A 22019-nucleotide genomic window follows, 5' to 3' on the forward strand; every position below is an offset into this window, starting at 1 on the left:
ATGCACTTTCCCACCTGGACAATAGGAACACCTACGTGAGAATGCTATTCATTGACTACAGCTCAGCGTTCAACACCATAGTGCCCTCAAAGCTCATCACTAAGCTAAGGACCCTGGGACTAAACATCTCCCGCTGCAACTGGATCCTGGACTTCCTGACGGGCCGCCCCAGGTTGTAAGTGTAGGTAACAACAAATCTGCCACGCTGATCCTCAACACGGTGTCCCTCAGGGGTGCGTGCTCAGTCTCCTCCTGTACTCCCTGTTCACCCATGACTGCATGGCCATGCACGACTCCAACACCATCATTAAGTTTGCCAACAACACAACAGTGGTAGGCCTGATCACCGACAACGATGAGACAGCCTATAGGCAGGAGGTCAGAGACATGGCCGTGTGGTGCCAGGATAACAACCTCTCCCTCATCGTGATCAAGACAAAGGAGATGATTTTTAGACTACAGGAAAAGGACGACCGATCACGCCCCCATAATCATTGACGGGGCTGTAGTGGAGCAGGTTGAGAGCTTCAAGTTCCTTGAAGACTCCAGCCACCCTAGTCATAGATTGTTCTCTCTACTACCGCATAGCAAGCGATAGCGGAGCACCAAATCTAAGTCCATAAGACTCCTGAACAGCTAATCAAATGGCTACCCGGACTATTTGCATTGTCGTCGCGTTGCCCCCCCATTTTTACTCTGCTGCTACTCTGTTTATTATCTATGCATAGTCACTTTACCTCTACCTACATGTACATATTACCTCGACTAACCGGTGCCCCTGCACATTGACTCTGTACCGGTACCCCCCGTATATAGCCTCGCTACTGTTATTTTATTGTTGCTCCTTAATTATTGATATTTTTCTTATGTTTTATTTTTATGTTTTATTTTATAGATAATTTTTTAAATCCAGTTTATTATAGTAAATGCACTTTTTTCCCCTCTTTTTTTTTTTCTTCTTAAAACTGCATTGTTGGTTAAGGGCTTATAAGTAAGCATTTCACTGTTAGGTCTACACCTGTTGTATTCAGCATTTCACTGTAAGGTCTACACCTGTTGTATTTGGCGCATGTGACAAATACAATTTGATTTGATCTCTCTTACCTTAGGTTGGACCACTTGATCTGGCCGTGGAGGGGGGTGTAGACTCCCCTCTGGGAAAGCTAGTGGTATCTGCCATTTATGATGGAAGCTCAGTAGACAAACATGGTGAGTCCATAAATGTCATAATGAAGTCCATAAGAAAGCAACCCCATTTGTATAGGTTAAAGCATTCTATTCAAAATGCAATTCATCAATACTTCTTTTAGCTATTCCTTGTTGTTGTTGGTGTACATAGACAAATGATTTTGTGTTTCAACACTTGATTGATTTTGGCTTCATATAAAGAACCTGACAAACATGAATCTCTTTCCTTACGCTCTGTTGTTAACAATTAAAGTTGGAATGTTGTTTTGTGTATGATTTCAGAATAGCAATGAGAAAATATTTATTATACCCAATCTCTCAGTCTGATATTCATCAGGCTGACTCATTTCATATCCTCTTGGAGACGTTATAGTAGAAACTAATCCCAGGCTATTGAGTGGGATCTGGTTCCAAAGCAAAAATTAAATCTACATAGGCAGCACTAAGGTTGTGGTTTGTAAAAAAAACATTGCAGACAGCAATTAATGAGTTTATTGCCGTGTGTGTGTGTGTGTGTGTGTGTGTGTGTGTGTGTGTGTGTGTGTGTGTGTGTGTGTGTGTGTGTGTGTGTGTGTGTGTGTGTGTGTGTGTGTGTGTGTGTGTGTGCCTGCCTCCCCAGGTGGGATAGTACCAGGAGATGAGGTGATGGCTGTGAATGGGAAGGTCCTGACTGACTCCTCACTGACAGAAGGAGAGAACGCTCTGAACTTGGCCTGGAACAGTGGAGGGGTACTACTGTCTCTTTTACAGCAACTCTGACAACAATATCTTCCATCAGAAATACTGGCGGGTGTATTTCTCACAGCCTTAATCGATGAGTTAAGCAGCTTCCGCTCATGACTATTCTCATTAAACAGACATGTATCATATTGATGCTGTATTGTTTGGTACTACCCTGATCATTTGTACTGATGGTCATTTATTGCCATACATGGGTTTTATTGATATGGTTATAAAGGCCAGCCCCAATCAAAACATTCACAATCAGACCAGTTGGTTTTATAGTGAAGAGAGGAGAGGGGAGGTGTGGGGCGGAGAAGAGAGAGGAGGGGCGGAATCAATTTTACCAAAAGGTCCTTTGTGATATTTTGTAACCATAGAAATACTGTATGGAAGAGGGATAGACATGTCATCACAGTTTTAGGAAGATGTTATATGAGCCAAATGTGATAGATTTTTTTATTTCTTTATATGTCTGTGTGTCTTTAGGATTGGATTGAGCTGGTGATAGCAGTGTCACCTCCAAAAGAATACGAAGATGAGGTGTAAGTACATTTGCTATCAACATGTAGTATAATTTCCCCATCAACTCAACATGTAGTATAATCTCTCCATCAACTCAACATGTAGTATAATCTCTCCATCAACTCAACATGTAGTATAAGCTCTCCATCAACTCAACATGTAGTATAATCTCTCCATCAACTCAACATGTAGTATAATCTCTCCACCAACTCAACATGTAGTATAATCTCTCCACCAACTCAACATGTAGTATAATCTCTCCATCAACTCAACATGTAGTATAATCTCTCCACCAACTCAACATGTAGTATAATCTCTCCATCAACTCAACATGTAGTATAATCTCTCCACCAACTCAACATGTAGTATAATCTCTCCACCAACTCAACATGTAGTATAATCTCTCCACCAACTCAACATGTAGTATAATCTCTCCACCAACTCAACATGTAGTATAATCTCTCCATCAACTCAACATGTAGTATAATCTCTCCATCAACTCAACATGTAGTATAATCTCTCCATCAACTCAACATGTAGTATAATCTCTCCATCAACTCAACATGTAGTATAATCTCTCCATCAACTCAACATGTAGTATAATCTCTTCACCAACTCAACATGTAGTATAATCTCTCCATCAACTCAACATATAGTACAATCTATGTGACGGCAGGTAGCCTAGTGGTTAGAGTTTTGGTCCAGTAACCAAAAGGTTGCTGGATTGAATCCCCAAACTGACAAGGTAAAAATCTGTCGTTCTGCTCCTGAACAAGGCAGTTAACCCACCGTTCCTAGGCCGTCAGTGTAAATAAGAATTTGTTCTTAACTGACTTGCCTAGTTAAATAAAGGTTAAAAAAAAATGTTTTATGTGAATGCATAGCCTACAAATGCTCACAATGATTCAACTGAAAGTAGATGCTGGGCGTACTGTTTTAATTCACTTTTTTATGTGTCAACTCTGTGATTTTAGCTAGATGGCCACTCCCTTAGTGAACCTGGTCAGTGTTGTGTATGTCTGTTAGACTGTGTATCTGTCCATGTTCATGTCTCTATGTCGTGTGTGTCTGTCCCACTGTGTTTGTCCGACTGTGTCTTCGTCTTTACGTGTGTGTCCAGCCCTAAGTCAGCATCAGCAGTCCCACTGCGAACAAAAAGGTGTTTCAAGGCAGTGCATCAGTGTACAGACACGGCTACCGGCTCCAGTTTTAACCCTAAACTCCCACCCTGACCTGAGGGTAAACCCTTACCCCCACGCACCCCTTTGCCCCTGACAGAAGGGGATGTTTGCCATGATCTGTTTAGCCCTAGGGGAGGTGGACTATTGGTTATTGTGCACTATGCATCTAATTCATGTGACTGTCAATCAGAAACAAGGACACACCAGCTTCAAGTCAAGTTTTATACCTCTCATTTTAGACACTTCATTTCACAATGAATGACACTGTGCCCGTCTTCTAGAGCCATAGACATACTGCACATATGTGTATATCTAATGATCTGTCCTAAGAGGTCACTGCCATACGTAGCGTAACATCGGTCTTGACATAGCCTTCTGCCAGCCTTCAGCAGTTGCTCTGATTGACGTTAGTCAATAGGGACTGTTACATGTTTTGACCTACAGTACCAGTCGAAAGTTTGGACACACCTACTCATTCCAGGGTTCTTCTTTATTTGTACTATTTTCTACATTGTTGAATAGTAGTGAAGACATAAAAACTATAAAATAAAACAAATGGAATCATGTAGTAACCAAAAAGTGTTCAACAAATCAAAATATATTTTATATTTGAGATTCTTCAAGTAGCTACCCTTTGCCTTGATGACAGCTTTGCACACTCTTGGCATTCTCTCAACCAGCTTCATGAGGTAGTCACCTGGAATGTATTTCAATTAACAGGTGTGCCTTGTTAAAAGTTCATTTGTGGAATTTCTTTTTTTCTTTCTTAATGCGTTTGAGCCGATCAGTTGTGTTGTGACAAGGTAGACGTGGTATACAGAAGATAGCCGTATTTGGTAAAAGACCAAGTCCATTTTATGGACTACTATAGTGGTGGTCCCCAAACTGTCCCAACTGTTTTGGTGCTGTGACCCACCAAATGCTTTTTTGGAATGTTCCCATGTACCAACCAAATTATGACCTATCTAGTTGAAACAATTCATGGCTCAAATAGAATCCAATGGAACCCACCGGTGGATTCAATCAATTCACTTTGGAGAACACAGACCTATAGGGTTTCTCCACACATCTGCATGTGGTGTTATTTCTAACTTGCTTCTACTTGTGACTAAAGACATGTTTTACGGCTCCTCAACGGTTGACATCCAAGTAATTCACCCGTTTCTGTCTTTCTGTAGGACGTTCTTCTGAGTCACTTCGTCACCCAGCCTGTCAAACAAGCCATACCCACCAACCACCCGTCTCATTATCTCTGACATACTTCTATCGTCACAATCAAATCCCTGCATCAAACTGTTTCAAATGCAATGCTGATCATTACTGAAAACAAGTCTGTTGAACCAGGACCACGCTGTGATGTGCTACCTGTATACTGTCTGTGAACTTCATCCTCTGTTGAGTTTTATTTAGATCCCAGTACAGATACTTCTGATATATATAATAATATGGATCTGGGGTACATAATCCCCAGAGCTATATATGTAGAGAGTTGAGACATTGAGGTTACTGCATTATTATGTATTTACATGACACTACAAAATTCTATTGCAGCCATGTTAGCTCCCCATTTAAATATGGGCAATATTTAAACGATGCTGTGCAACTGAATGTCTACAATTACACATTCTAAAATATTCTAAAATGTGGCCCAACTCTCTAAATACATGGCTCTGGTAACCCCCCTTCTTCTCATATTAGTACACCACAGCAAAGGAAGTGTATCTTATTGAGTTTTGAGTCAATCCAGTGGTGAAAAAAGGAACTCCGAAGAGCCCGAGTGTCAACAGGCCTGTATTGTTCTTTCCCAAGTGGAGCTGGTAATACTGACAGTCTAATTAAATGCTTAGTGCATCTCAATGAGCTTCTAGTATGCCATAGATCAAAGCATGAGCTGCCAAACACCCAAACATGTTAGTAGTGGTGTTGACTAATGGCAGGTAAACTGTAGGCTATAAACAAATTAATACAGAGAGGCACACACTACAAATAAGCACCCAGTCATTTATTGTGTTAACCACCAATGTTTCGGCATCACAGTGCCCGTGGTTTAGCCAGTAAATTACTTTAAGCTTATACTGTGTATATATGGAGTTATTTGATTTTTTATAGCCTTCTAGTATGCCATAACAAGCCCTTGGCTCTCGTTGAAATAACACCCCTAAGTCCCCAATTAAAGGTGTTTGATATTATCATTCAGTTACAATGGGTAATCAGAAGCAGACCCCGAGGCCCAGCAGGTAGGCAGGCACACTGTGATGTAATCAATGTCCCTCCTCTGAAATCAACGCCCTCAGAATCAATAAAGGTATTTGTTCACTTTGACTGATGAGATTTTCTTGACTTAGACGAGTCAGACAGTTTATAATGCTAGAATTCTAATGCATTAGTTAGTTTAATTTCTCTCTCGCTCTCTCTCTATCATTGCATTACTAAAACATATTGTTGTGGATATCTTAAATCTCACTCATTATGCACTCCTGTGAAATGATTAACGTCCACAGGGGGCAGTCGTGTTCCACTCCTGGTCTAAAGTGGAGTTCCTGATTTTACAGTACTTGACAAGGTCTCCCTTAATGGTTTGGTAATTCATTTGGCCACTTGTCGTGTCCAATTTACACTGCGGGAACACATAAAATATTAATCTTAATTATTGTAGCCTGTGTGAAATTGTTTGTACATTTATCAATTGCATGTGTCTACAAATAAAGTACTTCAATTAGGAGTGCATGCCTAAAGCTCTAATACACAAGGCGATGATGTAATAGCGATGCTCACTGCTCAGGCAATGACGTTCAGTTCATTTTCAAATGTGGTGGCATACGTGACTGTCGATAGACCATTGTGTGTGAATGCATTAGCTCGACCGGGTTGTGTACAGTAGTCGAAGGCTCATGCTCAAGACAAAGGTGGCCTAGAAATTGTGTCTCGCGTTCCCTCCTCCTCCGTACCCGGTTTCAGTACCGTGGCCAGCTCCTGGTAAAAGAACAGAACGCCAGATGTTCACGGAATCCATCAATCATTTCTGACAGTTAACCAATTGTCTTTTGTTTAAGGACGTGATAGACTCTAGCTTCGTTTAAAAACAAATAGGGGAAAAACTCTGGTCTCTGCAGATGTGATTTCTTGTTTGTTTCTTTCAGTGTTTTTTGTTGTTGTTTTTTGAAAACACATTCAAGACAAGAAGAGAAAGTAAGAAGATGCACCACATCTGCGATTTTTTATACCGATTGTAAAATAACTTCCGTAGCCTACTTTTGAATTAAAATCATCTCTCTAGAGTGTCTTTTTGTTGCACTCGGTGACTGAAGAAATTTTGAAGATTACGGTGGAGTCAAGTCCAGTTGCTCTTGGAACGTTATGATCTCACGACACAAACCGGTAGGTGTTTTGGATCTGTGGGCGCTTGATAAATGGCTCAGCTGTTGAATGAGTTGGTCGAAACAGTTACAGTGCGTTCAGAAAGTATTCATACCCCTTGATTTATATTCCACGTTTGGTTGTGTTACAGCCGGAATTCAAAATGGATTAAATCGATTTTTCTCTCACCCATCTACACACAATTCCCTACAATGACGAAGTGAAAACATGTTCTTAGAAATGTTTGCAAATTTATTGAAAATTAAATACAGAAATATCTTATTTACATCAGTTTTCACACCACTGAGTCAATACTTTGTAGAAGCACATTTGGCAGAGATGACAGCTGTAGGTCTTTCCACACCTGGATTGTGCAACATTTGCCCACTATTCTTTGCACAATTATTCAAGCTTTGTCAATCTGTCTGTTAATAATTGCCAGACAACCATTTTCAGGTGTTGCCATGGATTTTCAAGAAGATTTAAGTCAAAACTCTAACTCGGCCACTGAGGAACATTCACTGTCTTCTTGGTACAGTAAGCAACTCCAGTAGATTTGGCCTTGTATGTTAGGTTATTGTAGTGTTGAAATGTGAAGTAATCTCCCAGTGTCTGGTTTAAAGCTGACTGAACCAGGTTTTCCTCTAGGATTTTGCCAGTGCTTAGCTCCATTCCACTGGATCGGTAACTGACAGACTGAATTAACTGAATGAAAGGAGGATGAGAGGATAGGTCACCGAGGTCCTACAGAGGGGGTTTAGAGGGTATTGGGTAGATATATAAATGATAGACAGAGAGGGAAGAGAGGAGTGGGGTAGCTACAATGTTGTTGATCCATCCTCAGTTATCTCCTATCACAGCCATTAAACTCTGTAACTGTTTTAAAGTCACCATTGGCCTCATGGTGAAATCCCTGAGCGGTTTCCTTCCTCTCCGGCAACTGAGGTAGGAAGGAAACCTGTATCTTTGTAGTGACTGGGTGTATTGATACACCATCCAAAGTGTAATTTATAACTTCAACATGCACTACTTCTTCTCTTTTTTTTACCCATCTACCAATAGGTGCCCTTCTTTGCCAGGCATTGGAAAGCCTGCCTGGTCTTTGGTGTTGTATTTGTGTTTGAAATTCACTGCTCGACTGAGGCACCATACAGATAATTGTATATGTGGGGTACGGAGATGAGGTAGTCATTCAAAAAATCTTGTTAAACAATGTTATTGCACACAGAGTGAGTCCATGCAACTTATGTGACTTGTTAAGCAAATTTGTACTCCTGAACTTATTTACTCTTGTCATAACAAAGGGGTTGAATACTTATTGACTTCAGACATTTCAGTTCTTGAATTGTAATTAATTTGTTAAAAAAAAATATATATATATAATTCCATTTTGACTATGGGGTATTGTGTGTAGGCCAGTGACCCAATAAGTGAACATTTAATCCATTTTAAATTTAGGATGTAACACAACAAAAGGTGAAAAGTACTTTCAGAAGTATTGTGCACCGTATTTGTTTTAGAGTAAAATAAAAACTCCAATGAGAAACCTAGGCTTTTTTATATTTGGCACAAATTACTCACCAGTGATGTTTTCTCTCTCAAAGAAGCTCATCATTTAGTTGTTTACTACTTGTTGTTTTAGTCAGAAAGTGATGGGAAAATGTGACCATCCTGCTAAAAGCATCTCAAGACCTTTTGATTTATCATTAGGTATATTAAGCCCGAGCCAGGCATTCATGCTCCTGGTATCCCTTTGTCATTTTCGGAGCAACTTTCTCTCCCAAAATACAATTCCATAACTGACCTTAGATCATTGACAACATCATCTTACTTTTTCTTTCTCACCACATCACGTTACACTTAAAAAAAATATATCCTCTTGTTTTTACAGTAACTTACTGGCAGCCAGTTACCTGTAAGTTACGGTAAAAAAAGGAACAGTATGTTACCGTACCATATTTTACGGTATATTGTTACTATTTTTACAGTATAATATTTTACAGTATACCAATGCTGTTACTGTAATATATTTACAGACAAGGTTGTTGATTTTCTTCATTTTCAGTCCTGTGGCCTTCACTAAGAGAGTTCCTAGTTGAATGTTATCATTAAAATTAAACACTTTATGACAATGTATTACATATCTCATAAGGCCTTATTTTGTGGCCTAATACAGTGACCTGAAACTCATGGTTTACAGGCCTCAAACCAAAAAACAATTGTCACATGCACCGAATACAACTGGTGTAGAATTTACCGTGAAATGCTTCCAAGCCCTTTTCAGAGTTAAACAATTAAATAGTAATACAACAGGAATAAAATAAAATACACAAGACTGGAGCTATATATTGTACAGGGAGTGCCAGTACCAGAACAATGTGCAGATGTATGAGCCACTTTACAAGACAGCATAATGTGACTTCCCCTGGGAAGGTTGCTGACAGGTGTATAAAATTTCCCCTGGGAAACCTGGTAAAGTTAGCAGTATTTTGCAACTCTACTTGCAAATCACATTATTCTGGCTTGCAAAGTGATGTGTATTGGAATCCAGCCAGTGTTAGAATTTGCAACACTTTGAATTTTCATTCACCCACAACCTGCATTCAGAATAACTATCAGGGTTAAGGACTTTGTGGAGACTCCTTAAACCATTTAAACTGGAACAACCATTTTAGTAACGGGTGCAAAAAAATCTACATTTCATCTTTATTTAATTAGGCAAGTCAGTTAAGAACAAATTCTTATTTTCAATGACGGCCTAGGAACAGTGGGTTAACTGCCTGTTCAGGGGCAGAACGACAGATTTGTACCTTGTCAGCTCGGGGATTAGAACTTGCAACCTTTCAGTTACAAGTCCAACGCTCTAACAACTAGGCTACCCATGATTGGATTAGTTTAAAAACAAACAAAAAAATCTTTGTGTAGCATAAGATTAGCCAATCAATTAATGTACATGCCAAAACACAGACAAAAACATCAAAAATCTACCTGCAGTAGAGCATGCTGGATAAAATGATAACAAATAGTTTTGAGTGTACAGTACTTACCAATAATATAAGTCTTGTTACGGTACCCAATACTCTTACTGTAATCTTTTTTTTTTACCATTGTTTAAAAGTAACTTACTGGTACCTGGCTGCCAGTAAGTTACTGTAATTAAAACTGTTTGACAGTACCATTACTGGTACTGTAATATATTGTAAGGGGTTGGAGAAGGGTAGAGTTGTTTGAATTCAGGCTCAGTGATATTGCAATTTGTCTAATTTCCACAAGGGGCGTGCTTACACGTAGCGTCCTATTTTGTGTGAGCTTGGTTTACGTTTCACAATGAACAATTATTTATATATTTAATATTAAACAACATGGCCACAAACAAAACCATGCATATAAAATTACAAAACAAGTACCAATTCACTAAGAATAAAATATTATATTTATAATAATAAATTGCGAAATCGTTTTCTCTCTTGCTTCAGAGGATGTGTTTGGATTTTGTTGTCCGTGTGTTTTTAGTGTGGCATTCTGTTTGGAACATTCACAAATACAATAAGTGAACTGCATTTTTTACGGTAATGTGCCAAATACATTAAATATTTCCCGACCATTGAATTTCCTCCCACAATGCAATGTAATTCATGGTAATCTACAGTATTCAGTTATGCAGTCTGTTACTGTTGATTATATAGTAATTTACAGTGACAATTTCAGGATAAAAAAAAAAAGTTTACCTTAGAGACCAGTGCCTGGTCCATACACATCTGTAGTCCAAGTGGTACATCAGTTTAACAAAGGTCTTCACATATCACTGGTAAATTGGGAATCTTCTGACGGCAGGTAAATAACATAATCCAAGTCGTACAATAGCCTATCACTGGCAGCTAAATAATATCATCCAAGTGGTACAATAGCTTATCACTGGCAGCTAAATAATATCATCCAAGTGGTACAATAGCCTATCACTGGCAGCTAAATAATATCATCCAAGTGGTACAATAGCCTATCACTGGCAGCTAAATAATATCATCCAAGTGGTACAATAGCCTATCACTGGCAGCTAAATAATATCATCCAAGTGGTACAATAGCCTATCACTGGCAGCTAAATAATATCATCCAAGTGGTACAATAGCCTATCACTGGCAGCTGGGACACAGTTATGGGTTATACAAGGATTCCTTGGATGTGCTCCAATATAGTCATATGCATTCAGAAAGTATTCAGACCCCTTCACTTTTCCATTATTTGATACGTTACAGCCTTATTATAAAATTCATTAAATGCCCCCCTCATTAATCTACACAAAGCAAAAACAGTTTTTTTAATTTTGGAAATGTCTAAAAAATACTAAACTGAAATATTACATTTACATATGTATTCAGGCCCTTTATTCTCAGTACTTTGTTGAAGCACCTTTGGCAGCGATTACAGCCTCGAGTATTCTTGGGTATGATGCTACAAGTTTGGCACACTGTATTTGGGGAGTTTCTCCCATTCTTCTCTGCAAATCCTCTCAAGCTCTGTCAAGTCGGATGGGGAGCATCACTGCAAAGTGATTTTCAGGTCTCTCCAGAGATGTTCGATCGGGTTCAAGTCCGGGCTCTGACTGGGCCACTCAAGGACATTCAGAGACTTGTCCCGAAGCCACTCCTGCATTGTCTTGGCAGTGTGCTAGGGTCGTTGTCCTGTTGGAAGGGGAACCTTCACCCCAGTCTGAGGTCCTGAGCACTCTGGAGCAGGTTTTCATCAAGTATCTCTCTGTACTTTTCTCCGTTCATCTTTCCCTCGATCCTGACTAGTCTCCCAGTCCCTGCTGATGAAAAACATCCCCACAGCATCATACTGCCACCACCATGCTTCACCTTAGGGATGGTGTCAGGTTTCCTCCAGACGTGACGCTTGGCATTCAGGCCAAATAGTTCAATCTTGGTTTCATCAGACCAGAGAATCTCATTTCTCATGCTCTGAGTCCTTTAGGTGCCTTTTGGCAAACTCCTAGTGGGCTGTCATGTGCCTTTTATTGAGGAGTAGCTTCTGTCTGGCCACTCTACCATAAAGGCCTGATTGATGGAGTGCTGCAGAGATAGTTGTCCTTCTGGAAGGTTCTCCCATATCCACAGAGGGACTCTGGAGCTCTGTCAGTGTGACCATCGGGTTCTTGGTCACCTCCCTGACCAAGGCCCTTCTCCCCTGATTGCTCAGTTTGGCCGGGCGGACAGCTTTAGGAAGAGTCTTGGTGGTTCCAAACTTCTTCCATTTAAGAATGATGGAAGCCACTGTGTTCTTGGGGACCTTCAATGCTACAGAAATTTGAAACAGGATGCACCTGAGCTCAGTTTTTCGAGTTTCATAGCAAAGCGTCTGAATACTTATGTAAATGAGGTATTTCTGTTTTTAATTTGTAATAAATTAGCAAAAATAAATTGTTTTCGCTTTATCATTATGGGTTATTGTGTTTAGATTGATGAGGAAAAATTAAATGTAATGCATTTTAGAATAAGGCTGTAACGTAACAAAATGTGGGAAAAGTGAAGGGGTTTGAATACTTTCCAAATGCACTGTATCTGCCCTATATCTTGCTAGATGCCCAATCATGCTGTGCAGACTGTCAAGATGGCGTAGTGACAAAATATATGCTATTTTATGTTTTCGTCTGGTCAGGGCCGGACTAACGCATTTTGGGCCCGGGGCACATGCCTTTTTTTTTAGGGAAACAGATGTTTTTTGGGAATACAGATGACTTCCTGTATTTAAACACATTTTTCCATGGGCCAGAGAGAAAAATCTGCAGTTTTATAATGCTATTCTACACATTTTGTCATGAGGCTGAGAGAAATGTTATGTTTAATTTTACACGTTTTATACACATTTTGCCATAGGGCAGAGAGAAAAATTTGCTGTTTTATAGCTCGTATCATGCTATTCTTCATATTGTGCCATGACATTTTTGCAGTTTTAAAGCAACTTTTCTGCAATTCGACACATTTTGCCATTGCTTATGATGTGTTGGTTAAGACCTCCATGGAACCCCCGGACCCTAAAAAAAAACTATTGTTATTTATTTATTTTAAAAAATGTGGGTCGCCCTGGGGCACATGCTCTGCGTTCCCATTTGGTAATCCAGCCCTGCTTCACGTGTGTTATGTGTTAATTCTTTCCTCGTGGCAACTGGCAAGGTGTGTGTGAGTGTGTGAGTGTGTGAGTGTGTGAGTGTGAGAGTGAATGCTGCCTCTCTATGTCACTAAATGATGCATGACCAGCATTCACCCCTGACCCTCAGTCAACAAAGAACATAATTTGGAGCACTACTGACACACACACACACACACACTCTCTCTTTCCTTTCTACTATCCACCAGTTATCTCAAGATCCCAAGAGAGGTTAGCGTACTCAGAAAAACATATCTGTAGTTGTGTTTGAATGACTGTGTGTAACCAGAGCTCTCCCCAAGTTGTGCAAATAACTACGTCTCTCTCATGTTGTGTTGAACCATAGAAACAACAGAGAAGAACTAGTTACTCTCCTCTTCTTCTTCTGTAATTGGCAGGATAAACCCATTGGGATCAGACATCTCTTAAAAGGTCCTGATGACCTCAAGGTTCACTGAGAGGACAGTGAATACCTAGCAGTGGGCTGAACAGCTGAGACGGTTGCCAGTCTGTCTGTCTGTCTGTCATTCAGTCTCTTTGGCCACATGGCCATTAATTGTGATGGTTAAGTTCTGTTCCTGAAAGGCTGCCCATAACATGAAACCAATAACACATACCTGTTCCTGAAAGGCTGCCCATAACATGAAACCAATAACACATACATGTTCCTGAAAGGCTGCCCATGAAACCAATAACACATACCAGTGCACAACTGGAGCAGCTGAAAGGTAGGAAAGTCAGTCAGTCAGTCAGTCTGGTCTCTTTGGGTCTCTTTGGCCACTGGTCAGTGATTTTCTGTACGTTTCCTGAAGGTTCCAAGAGCTTTCCACCGTGAGTTCCATTCTAAATAGTTCCACATTCCACGTGAGATTTCCACATGAGAACATTAAAGCATTCCTCTGAGCCGGTGTTATGTTTTTCCCCTCCCCTTTTAATTCTGCTAGCTGAATCTCAAATTCAGGACACGAAAATGTTACGCGTAACACAGCCACAGGGACAGCTAAAGCTGGCCACTCACGTATGTGAATACAGAGGAGAATTTTTTTTTAAACAACTAGGTTAGGAATTCTTGGTTGTTGTACATCAGACCTGGGTTGAAATACTATTTGAAATAAACTATTTTCAAATACTGTATCTGTGCTTGATTAAAATGGAACCATTAGAAAAGTCAGAAAAGTGCAAAAGCCTGCCGACCTGACACTCCAGGCAGGCTAAAGCAAACGCAGAACATTTTGAAAGATTTCAAATATTATTTCAACCCAGGTCTGTTGCACATGTCAATCAAAATTAAGATAGAAAAGCTATAAAATATATATATATATATATATATATATATATATATATATATATATATATATATATATAGTGTATATACACTATATATACAAAATTATGTGGACACACCTTCAAATTAGTGGATTTGGCTATTTCAGCCACACCCGTTGCTGACAGGTGTATAAAATTGAGCACACTGCCATGCAATCTCCATAGACAAACATTGACAGTAGAATGGCCTTACTGAAGCGCTCAGTAACTTTCAACGTGGCATCGTCGTAGGACGCCACCTTTCCAACAAGTCCCGGTCAACTGTAAGTGCTGTTATTGTGAAGTGGAAACGGCTAGGAGCAACAACGGTTCAGCCGTGAAGTGGTAGGCCACACAAGCTCACAGAACGGAACCGCGAAGTGCTGAAGAGCGTAGCGAGTGAAAATTGTCTGTCCTTGGTTGCCACACTCACTACCGATTTCCAAACTGCCTCTGGAAGCAATGTCAGTACAAGAACTGTTCGTTGGGAGCTTCATGAAATGGGTTTTCATGGCCGAGCAAGCCTAAAATCACCATGCGCAATGCCAAGCGTCGGCTGGATTGGTGTACAGCTTCCCGCCATTGGACTCTGGAGCAGTGGAACCGCGTTCTCTAGAGTGATAAATCACGCTTCACCATCTGGCAGTCCGACGGACGAATCTGGGTTTGGCAGTTGCCAGGAGAACACTACATGCCCGACTACATAGTGCAAACTGTAAAGTTTCGTGAAGGAGGAATAATGGTCTGGGGCTGTTTTTCATGGTTCGGGCTAGGCCCCTTAGATCCAGTGAAGGGAAATCTTAACGCTACAGCATACAATGACATTCTAGATGATTCTGTGCTTCCAATTTTGTGGCACCAGTTTGGGGAAGGTCTTTTCCTGTTTCAGCTTGACAATGCCCCTGTGCACAAAGCGAGGTCCATACACAAAGGGTTTGTCGAGATCGGTGTGGAAGAACTTAACTGGCCTGCACAGAGCCCTTACCTCAACCCCAACGAACACCTTCGGGATGAATTGGAGCGCTGACTGCGAGCCAGGCCAAATCGCCCAACATCAGTGCCCGACCTCACTAATTCTCTTGTGGCTGAATGGAAGCAAGTCCCTGCAGCAATGTTCCAACATCTAGTGGAAAGCCTTCCCAGAAGAGTTGAGGCTGTTATAGCAGCAAAGAGGGGGGGACCAACTCCATATTAATGCCCATGATTTTGGAATAAGATGTTCGACGAGCAGGTGTTCACATACTTTTGGTCATGTAGTGGATATTTAAAATTTCTTCCTGGAGATGTCTGTGAAAGCTACTGGGTATGTCGCTCATGCCAACTTATTCTTATGCTTTCCACGCCTTCCCAATTGGGGAGGTATTTTGGTGCGGGACAGGAAATTAAGGGGCGGAGTTACAGATTTGGCATTCCCCCTGGCTCGGGGTCGAGGCAGGGATCAGGTATCGTGTCTAGACGACCAGCTGTGCATCTTCACTCCGTGCCCCTTCCTCCCTGCCTCTCCCGCTGGAATCAGGAGTCACCTCTGAACTTAAACACCTCAGCTGGCCACTGCACAGATTATCTAATGAACTATTATATAAAGATTAGTCAATCTACTCTTTGCATTCTGTAGCTCGGACTGATGAACTTCGTGAACAACCGGAATGTCTTTGGGATCTATAGAGAGAATAATCCTGAAAAAAACGAACAGAATAACATACTTAACATTTCAGGATACCTTTCATTTTGCCTGTCCCTATGTTATGTGGTTTAGTGTGTATGTGCAACCTAGTTATTCTGCCCCCACTGTGTTCTTTCTGGCCCTCAGGGCTGAATGTGCTGAATGTGTAGAAATGTAAAGAATACATGGAGGAATATGATTATGTAATTCCTAGAAATTCCATTCTGTTTGGGATTTAGATTTAGCATGTTTCAACATTCTTCTCACGTACCACTCGTCTCTGTGATGTCAGCATTGGTACTTCTGGTTCTCTCTCTCTCTCTCTCTCTCTCTCTCTCTCTCTCTCTCTCTCTCTCTCTCTCTCTCTCTCTCTCTCTCTCTCTCTCTCTCTCTCTCTCTCTCTCTGTGTCTCTCTCTCTTTCTCTCTGTGTGTCTCTCTCTTCTCTCTTTTCATTCATGCTCACCCGTCCTCTTCTTTGATCACCCCCCTCTCTCTTTCCTCTGTCTTGTTCACCTATTTCTCCCTCCCTCCCTCCCTCCCTCCCTCCCTCCCTCCCTCCCTCCCTCCCTCCCTCCCTCCCTCCCTCCCTCCCTCCCTCCCTCCCTCCCTCCCTCCCTCCCTCCTTGCCACCTCTAGCAGGCCGTCTGCTCTTTAGGGACGAACCGTCTCACATTCAGCCTTATGTATCGTCTTGCAAGGTTGACTCTGAAATCTTATTTACAGAGATAGGAATAGCAGGTGCATCGAGGAAGGGCTCCCCTCTATCTAGTCGGTGTGTGTGAGTGTGTGTGTTTTGTGTCCTTTTGTCTGTGTTATGTGTTCCAGAAGAGCTGTGCAGCGTTTTGCATGAGAGAGCGAGCAGACAAAGCCGGCCGGCGAGCAGACGCTGGCGTAAAGGATGTGTGTTGGAGACTGGGGATCAGAATGTAGGAATTTATTACCAGCAAGCTCTCTGCCGACAAAGCTGCTTCTTAGACACCCGGAGAGGATCGGAGAGGGGGATGCTGTCTCCCTCTAACTGGACTGTGACTGCCCTTTGTCTGCTCCCACCTCTCTATCTCCCTCCTTGCCCTCTGGATCTGGGAGTGAGGATGTGAGCGACGAGAGGAACAAAGAGAGGAGGTCACATTCTAACCTTCTAACCTCAAGACCTGCTACTGGAAATACATCTAAAAAGGAACAACATGATCTGAGAGATTCTCTCTCTCATTTTTTCTCTTTTTTCTCCTCCTCTTCCTCTCCTTCTTCCTCCTCCTGTTCCTGTGTCGGGTTCCTCCGTAGAGTCACGGTTCCACCATGTCCTTGGCATTCTGTGGAAACGAGAACAACTCGTTGGCGTACAACGTGGACCGCGGCGTCCTCAACAACGGCTGCTTCCTGGACGCGCTCAACGTGGTGCCGCACATCTTCTTGCTCTTCATCACTTTCCCCATCCTCTTCATTGGTGAGTGTCCGCACAAGGTGAGAGCCCCCCGGCCCCATCACACACACAACAATCACATGACCGGGAAAATATAGACACACACACAGCAAATTGGCCAGTGTTACCTAGTGTTGATTTTTCAGTATAACATTTCTAGTGTTGATTCAGGAGTTAAATGAACTCTGTAAGTGTTAAATTAACACTCAGTGGTGTAAAAGAACCCCAGTGTGGGTGTTAATAACCAGTGTAAGAGTGTGATTATGTCATTTTTACTCTGTGGAGAGTAAAACGTTCCCATCAAAACCACCTCTATCGTTATCATATTTCCCAGCATGCTTTACTGCAGCTAGACTTTTTAGGATTGTTTTTAATATCTGTGTTTTTGCATGTACATTGATTGATATCAAAGGAAGGACTTCTGATATTTGTAATGTATTGTCTTAAACAGTTACATTTTTTGATAATATTAGCCTACAAGAGGAACTCACTTGGTGAAGTCCAGAGGACTGAAAATGAACAAATTCAACAACCATTTCTCTGTCACTAACAAATACAGTCATGGGTGGTAAAGCTTTTAATTTGTTATTTTTGTTCACCCGTGACTGGAAGTATTGTACAAGTTTAACTGCTACATGGTTCTGTAACTTAAAGTTTGAGTTTGTCCAGTGTGTCATGATCGTCTTCCTGTGAGAGATTGGACCAAGGCGCAGCGTGTGCAAAATACATCTTCTTTATTTTAAGAAGAGAGAAAAAACAAACAAGAAACGAACAACTAACCACGAACTAACAAAATAACAAAACTGACGACCGTGAAGCTATAAAGACAGATAGTGCTGACACAAACACTACACATAGACAATTACCCACAACCAGCTAAAGCCTATGGCTGCCTTAAATATGGCTCCCAATCAGAGACAACAATAACCAGCTGTCTCTAATTGAGAACCAATTCAGGCAACCATAGACTTTCCTAGACACCTACACTGAACACTAAACCATCTACTCTACTTAACCCCCTAAACCATACAACACCCTAGACAATACAAAAACACACAAACTTCCCCATGTCACACCCTGACCTAACTAAAATAATAATGAAAACAAAGATAACTAAGGCCAGGGTGTGACATAACCCCCCCCTTAAGGTGCGAACTCCGGGCGCACCAGCATAAAGTCTAGGGGAGGGTCTGGGTGGGCGTCTGTCCACGGTGGCGGCTCTGGCACTGGTCGTGGTCCCCACCCCACCATAGTCACTACCCGCTTTCGTAGCCTCCTCCAAATGACCACCCGCCAACTTAACCCCACTGGAATAAGGGGCAGCACCAGGATAAGGGGCAGCACCAGGATAAGGGGCAGCACCAGGATAAGGGGCAGCACCAGGATAAGGGGCAGCACCAGGATAAGGGGCAGCACCAGGATAAGGGGCAGCTCCGGACTGAGGGACGGCAGCTCCGGACTGAGGGACGGCAGCTCCGGACTGAGGGACGGCAGCTCCGGACTGAGGGACGGCAGCTCCGGACTGAGGGACGGCAGCTCCGGACTGAGGGACGGCAGCTCCGGACTGAGGGACGGCAGCTCCGGACTGAGGGACGGCAGCTCCGGACTGAGGGACGGCAGCTCCGGACTGAATGGCGGATCCTGGCTGGCTGGCGGATCCTGGCTGGCTGGCTCTGGCGGATCCTGGCTGGACGGCTCTGGCGGATCCTGGCTGGACGGCTCTGGCGGATCCTGGCTGGACGGCTCTGGCGGATCCTGGCTGGACGGCTCTGGCGGATCCTGGCTGGGCTGCTCATGGCTGGCTGACGGATCTGGCTGCTCATGGCTGGCTGACGGATCTGGCTGCTCATGGCTGGCTGACGGATCTGGCTGCTCATGGCTGGCTGACGGATCTGGCTGCTCATGGCTGGCTGACGGATCTGGCTGCTCATGGCTGGCTGACGGATCTGGCTGCTCATGGCTGGCTGACGGATCTGGCTGCTCATGGCTGGCTGACGGATCTGGCTGCTCATGGCTGGCGGACGGATCTGGCTGCTCATGGCTGGCGGACGGATCTGGCTGCTCATGGCTGGCGGAAGGCTCTGGCTGATCCTGTCTGGCGGAAGGCTCTGGCTGCTCCTGTCTGGCGGAAGGCTCTGGCTGCTCCTGTCTGGCGGAAGGCTCTAGCGGCTCCTGTCTGGCGGAAGGCTCTAGCGGCTCCTGTCTGGCGGACGGCTCTGAAGGCTCATGGCAGACGGGCGGCTTTGCAGGCTCAGTACAGACGGGCGGCTTTGAATACTCAGTACAGACGGGCAGTTCATGCGGCGCTTGGCAGACGGACAGTTCAGACGGCGTTGGGCAGACGGGCAGTTCAGACGCCGTTGGGCAGACGGGCAGTTCAGGCGCCGTTGGGCAGACGGGCAGTTCAGGCGCCGTTGGGCAGACGGCAGACTCTGGCCGGCTGAGACGCACTGTAGGCCTGGTGCGTGGTGCCGGAACTGGTGGTACCGGGCTGAGGACACGCATCTCAGGGCTAGTGCGGGGAGCAGCAACAGGACGCACAGGACTCTGGGGACACACAGGAGGCTTGGTGCGTGGTGTAGGCACTGGTGGTAAAAGGCTGGAGACACGCACCATAGAGCTAGTGCGTGGAGGAGGCACAGGGCTCTGAAGACGCACTGGAAGCCTGGTGCGTGGTGTAGGCACTGGTGGTACTGGGCTGGAGCGAGGAGGTGGCGCCGGAAATACCGGACCGTGCAGGCGTACTGGCTCCCTTGAGCACTGAGCCTGTCCAACCTTACCTGGTTGTATGCTCCCCGTCGCCCGACCAGTGCGGGGAGGTGGAATAACCCGCACCGGGCTATGTAGGCGAACCGGGGACACCATGCGTAAGGCTGGTGCCATGTAAGCCGGCCCGAGGAGACGCACTGGTGGCCAGATGCGTTGGGCCGGCTTCATGACATCCGGTCAACGCTCAATCTAGCCCGGCCGATACGTGGAGCTGGAATGTACCGAACCGGGCTATGCACGCGTACAGGAGACACCATGCGCTCTACTGCGTAACACGGTGTCTGCCCGTACTCTCGCTCTCCACGGTAAGTACAGGGAGTAGGCGCAGGTCTCCTACCTGACTTCGCCACACTCCCTTTAAGGCCCCCCCCCAAGAAATGTTTGGGTTGTACTCACGGGCTTCCAGCCTTGCTTCCGTGCTGCCTCCTCATATCGCCTCCTCTCGGCTTTAGCTGCCTCCAGCTCTTCACGAGGGAGGCGATATTCTCCCGGTTGTGCCCAAGGTCCCTTACCATCCAGTATCTCCTCCCATGTCCATGAATCCTGTGTAGGTGGGTCCTGTTGCCGCTTGACACGCCGCTTGGTCCTAGATTGGTGGGTAATTCTGTCATGATCGTCTTCCTGTGAGAGATTGGACCAAGGCGCAGCGTGTGCAAAATACATTTTCTTTATTTTAAGAAGAGAGAAAAAACAAACAAGAAACGAACAACTAACCACGAACTAACAAAATAACAAAACTGACGACCGTGAAGCTATAAAGACAGATAGTGCTGACACAAACACTACACATAGACAATTACCCACAACCAGCTAAAGCCTATGGCTGCCTTAAATATGGCTCCCAATCAGAGACAACAATAACCAGCTGTCTCTAATTGAGAACCAATTCAGGCAACCATAGACTTTCCTAGACACCTACACTGAACACTAAACCATCTACTCTACTTAACCCCCTAAACCATACAACACCCTAGACAATACAAAAACACACGAACTTCCCCATGTCACACCCTGACCTAACTAAAATAATAATGAAAACAAAGATAACTAAGGCCAGGGTGTGACACAGTGCCAGTTCTGAGCTCTGTAAATGCTTATGTAAGAACTTGTGGTTATGGAGACTTGTGAATAATATTGTAATATACTGACATAAAGACATAAAAATGTCTAGGTGTAGTGGATAAAAACTTTATGTACAGTACATTTGGAAAGTATTAAAACTTCTTCCCTATTTCCACATTTTGTTACATTACAGCCTTATTCTAAAATGGATTAAATAAAATGTTTTCCTTATCAATCTACACACAATACCCCATAACGACAAAATGAAAACAAGTTTTTAGAATTTTTATTCATTATCCAGACCCTTTGCTATGAGACTCGAAATTGAGCTCAGGTGCATCCGGTTTCCATTGATCATCCTTGATGTTTCTACAACTTGATTGGAGTCCACCTGTGGTAAATTCAATTGATTGGACATGATTTGGAAAGGCACACACCTGTCTATATAAGCTCCCACAGTTGAAAGTGCATGTCAGAGCAAAAACCAAGCCATGAGGTCAAAGGAATTGTCTGTAGAGAGCTGAGACACAATTGTAGTACCCTGGGGAAGGCTACCAAAAATATATGCAGCATTGAAGGTCCCCAAGAACATAGTGGCCTCCATCATTTTTAAATGGAAGAATTTTGGAACCACCAAGACTCTTCCTAGAGCTGGCCTTGGTCAGGGAGGTGACCAAGAACC

The 22019-nt window shown here is 43.3% G+C and overlaps 2 protein-coding genes across 2 annotated transcripts in view; both read left to right on the top strand.

The window, feature by feature from the left end:
- Window positions 1-5914, top strand: part of LOC120051692 (harmonin-like) — a 42847-nt gene extending 36933 nt beyond the window's left edge. Inside the window, 4 exon segments of the mRNA XM_038998579.1 lie at window positions 1110-1209; window positions 1808-1917; window positions 2398-2453; window positions 4793-5914. Of these exon segments, the coding sequence (XP_038854507.1) occupies window positions 1110-1209; window positions 1808-1917; window positions 2398-2453; window positions 4793-4805 (279 nt within the window). The 3' untranslated portion in view covers window positions 4806-5914.
- Window positions 5915-17382: 11468 nt separating this feature from the next.
- LOC120052367 (ATP-binding cassette sub-family C member 8-like) overlaps window positions 17383-22019 on the top strand; it is a 146896-nt gene continuing 142259 nt past the window's right edge. Inside the window, exon 1 of the mRNA XM_038999224.1 lies at window positions 17383-17530. Within this exon, the coding sequence (XP_038855152.1) occupies window positions 17383-17530 (148 nt within the window). The remainder of the gene's footprint in view (window positions 17531-22019) is intronic.

Source organism: Salvelinus namaycush, chromosome 8 (assembly GCF_016432855.1).
Source record: "Salvelinus namaycush isolate Seneca chromosome 8, SaNama_1.0, whole genome shotgun sequence".
Taxonomy (NCBI): domain Eukaryota; kingdom Metazoa; phylum Chordata; class Actinopteri; order Salmoniformes; family Salmonidae; genus Salvelinus; species Salvelinus namaycush.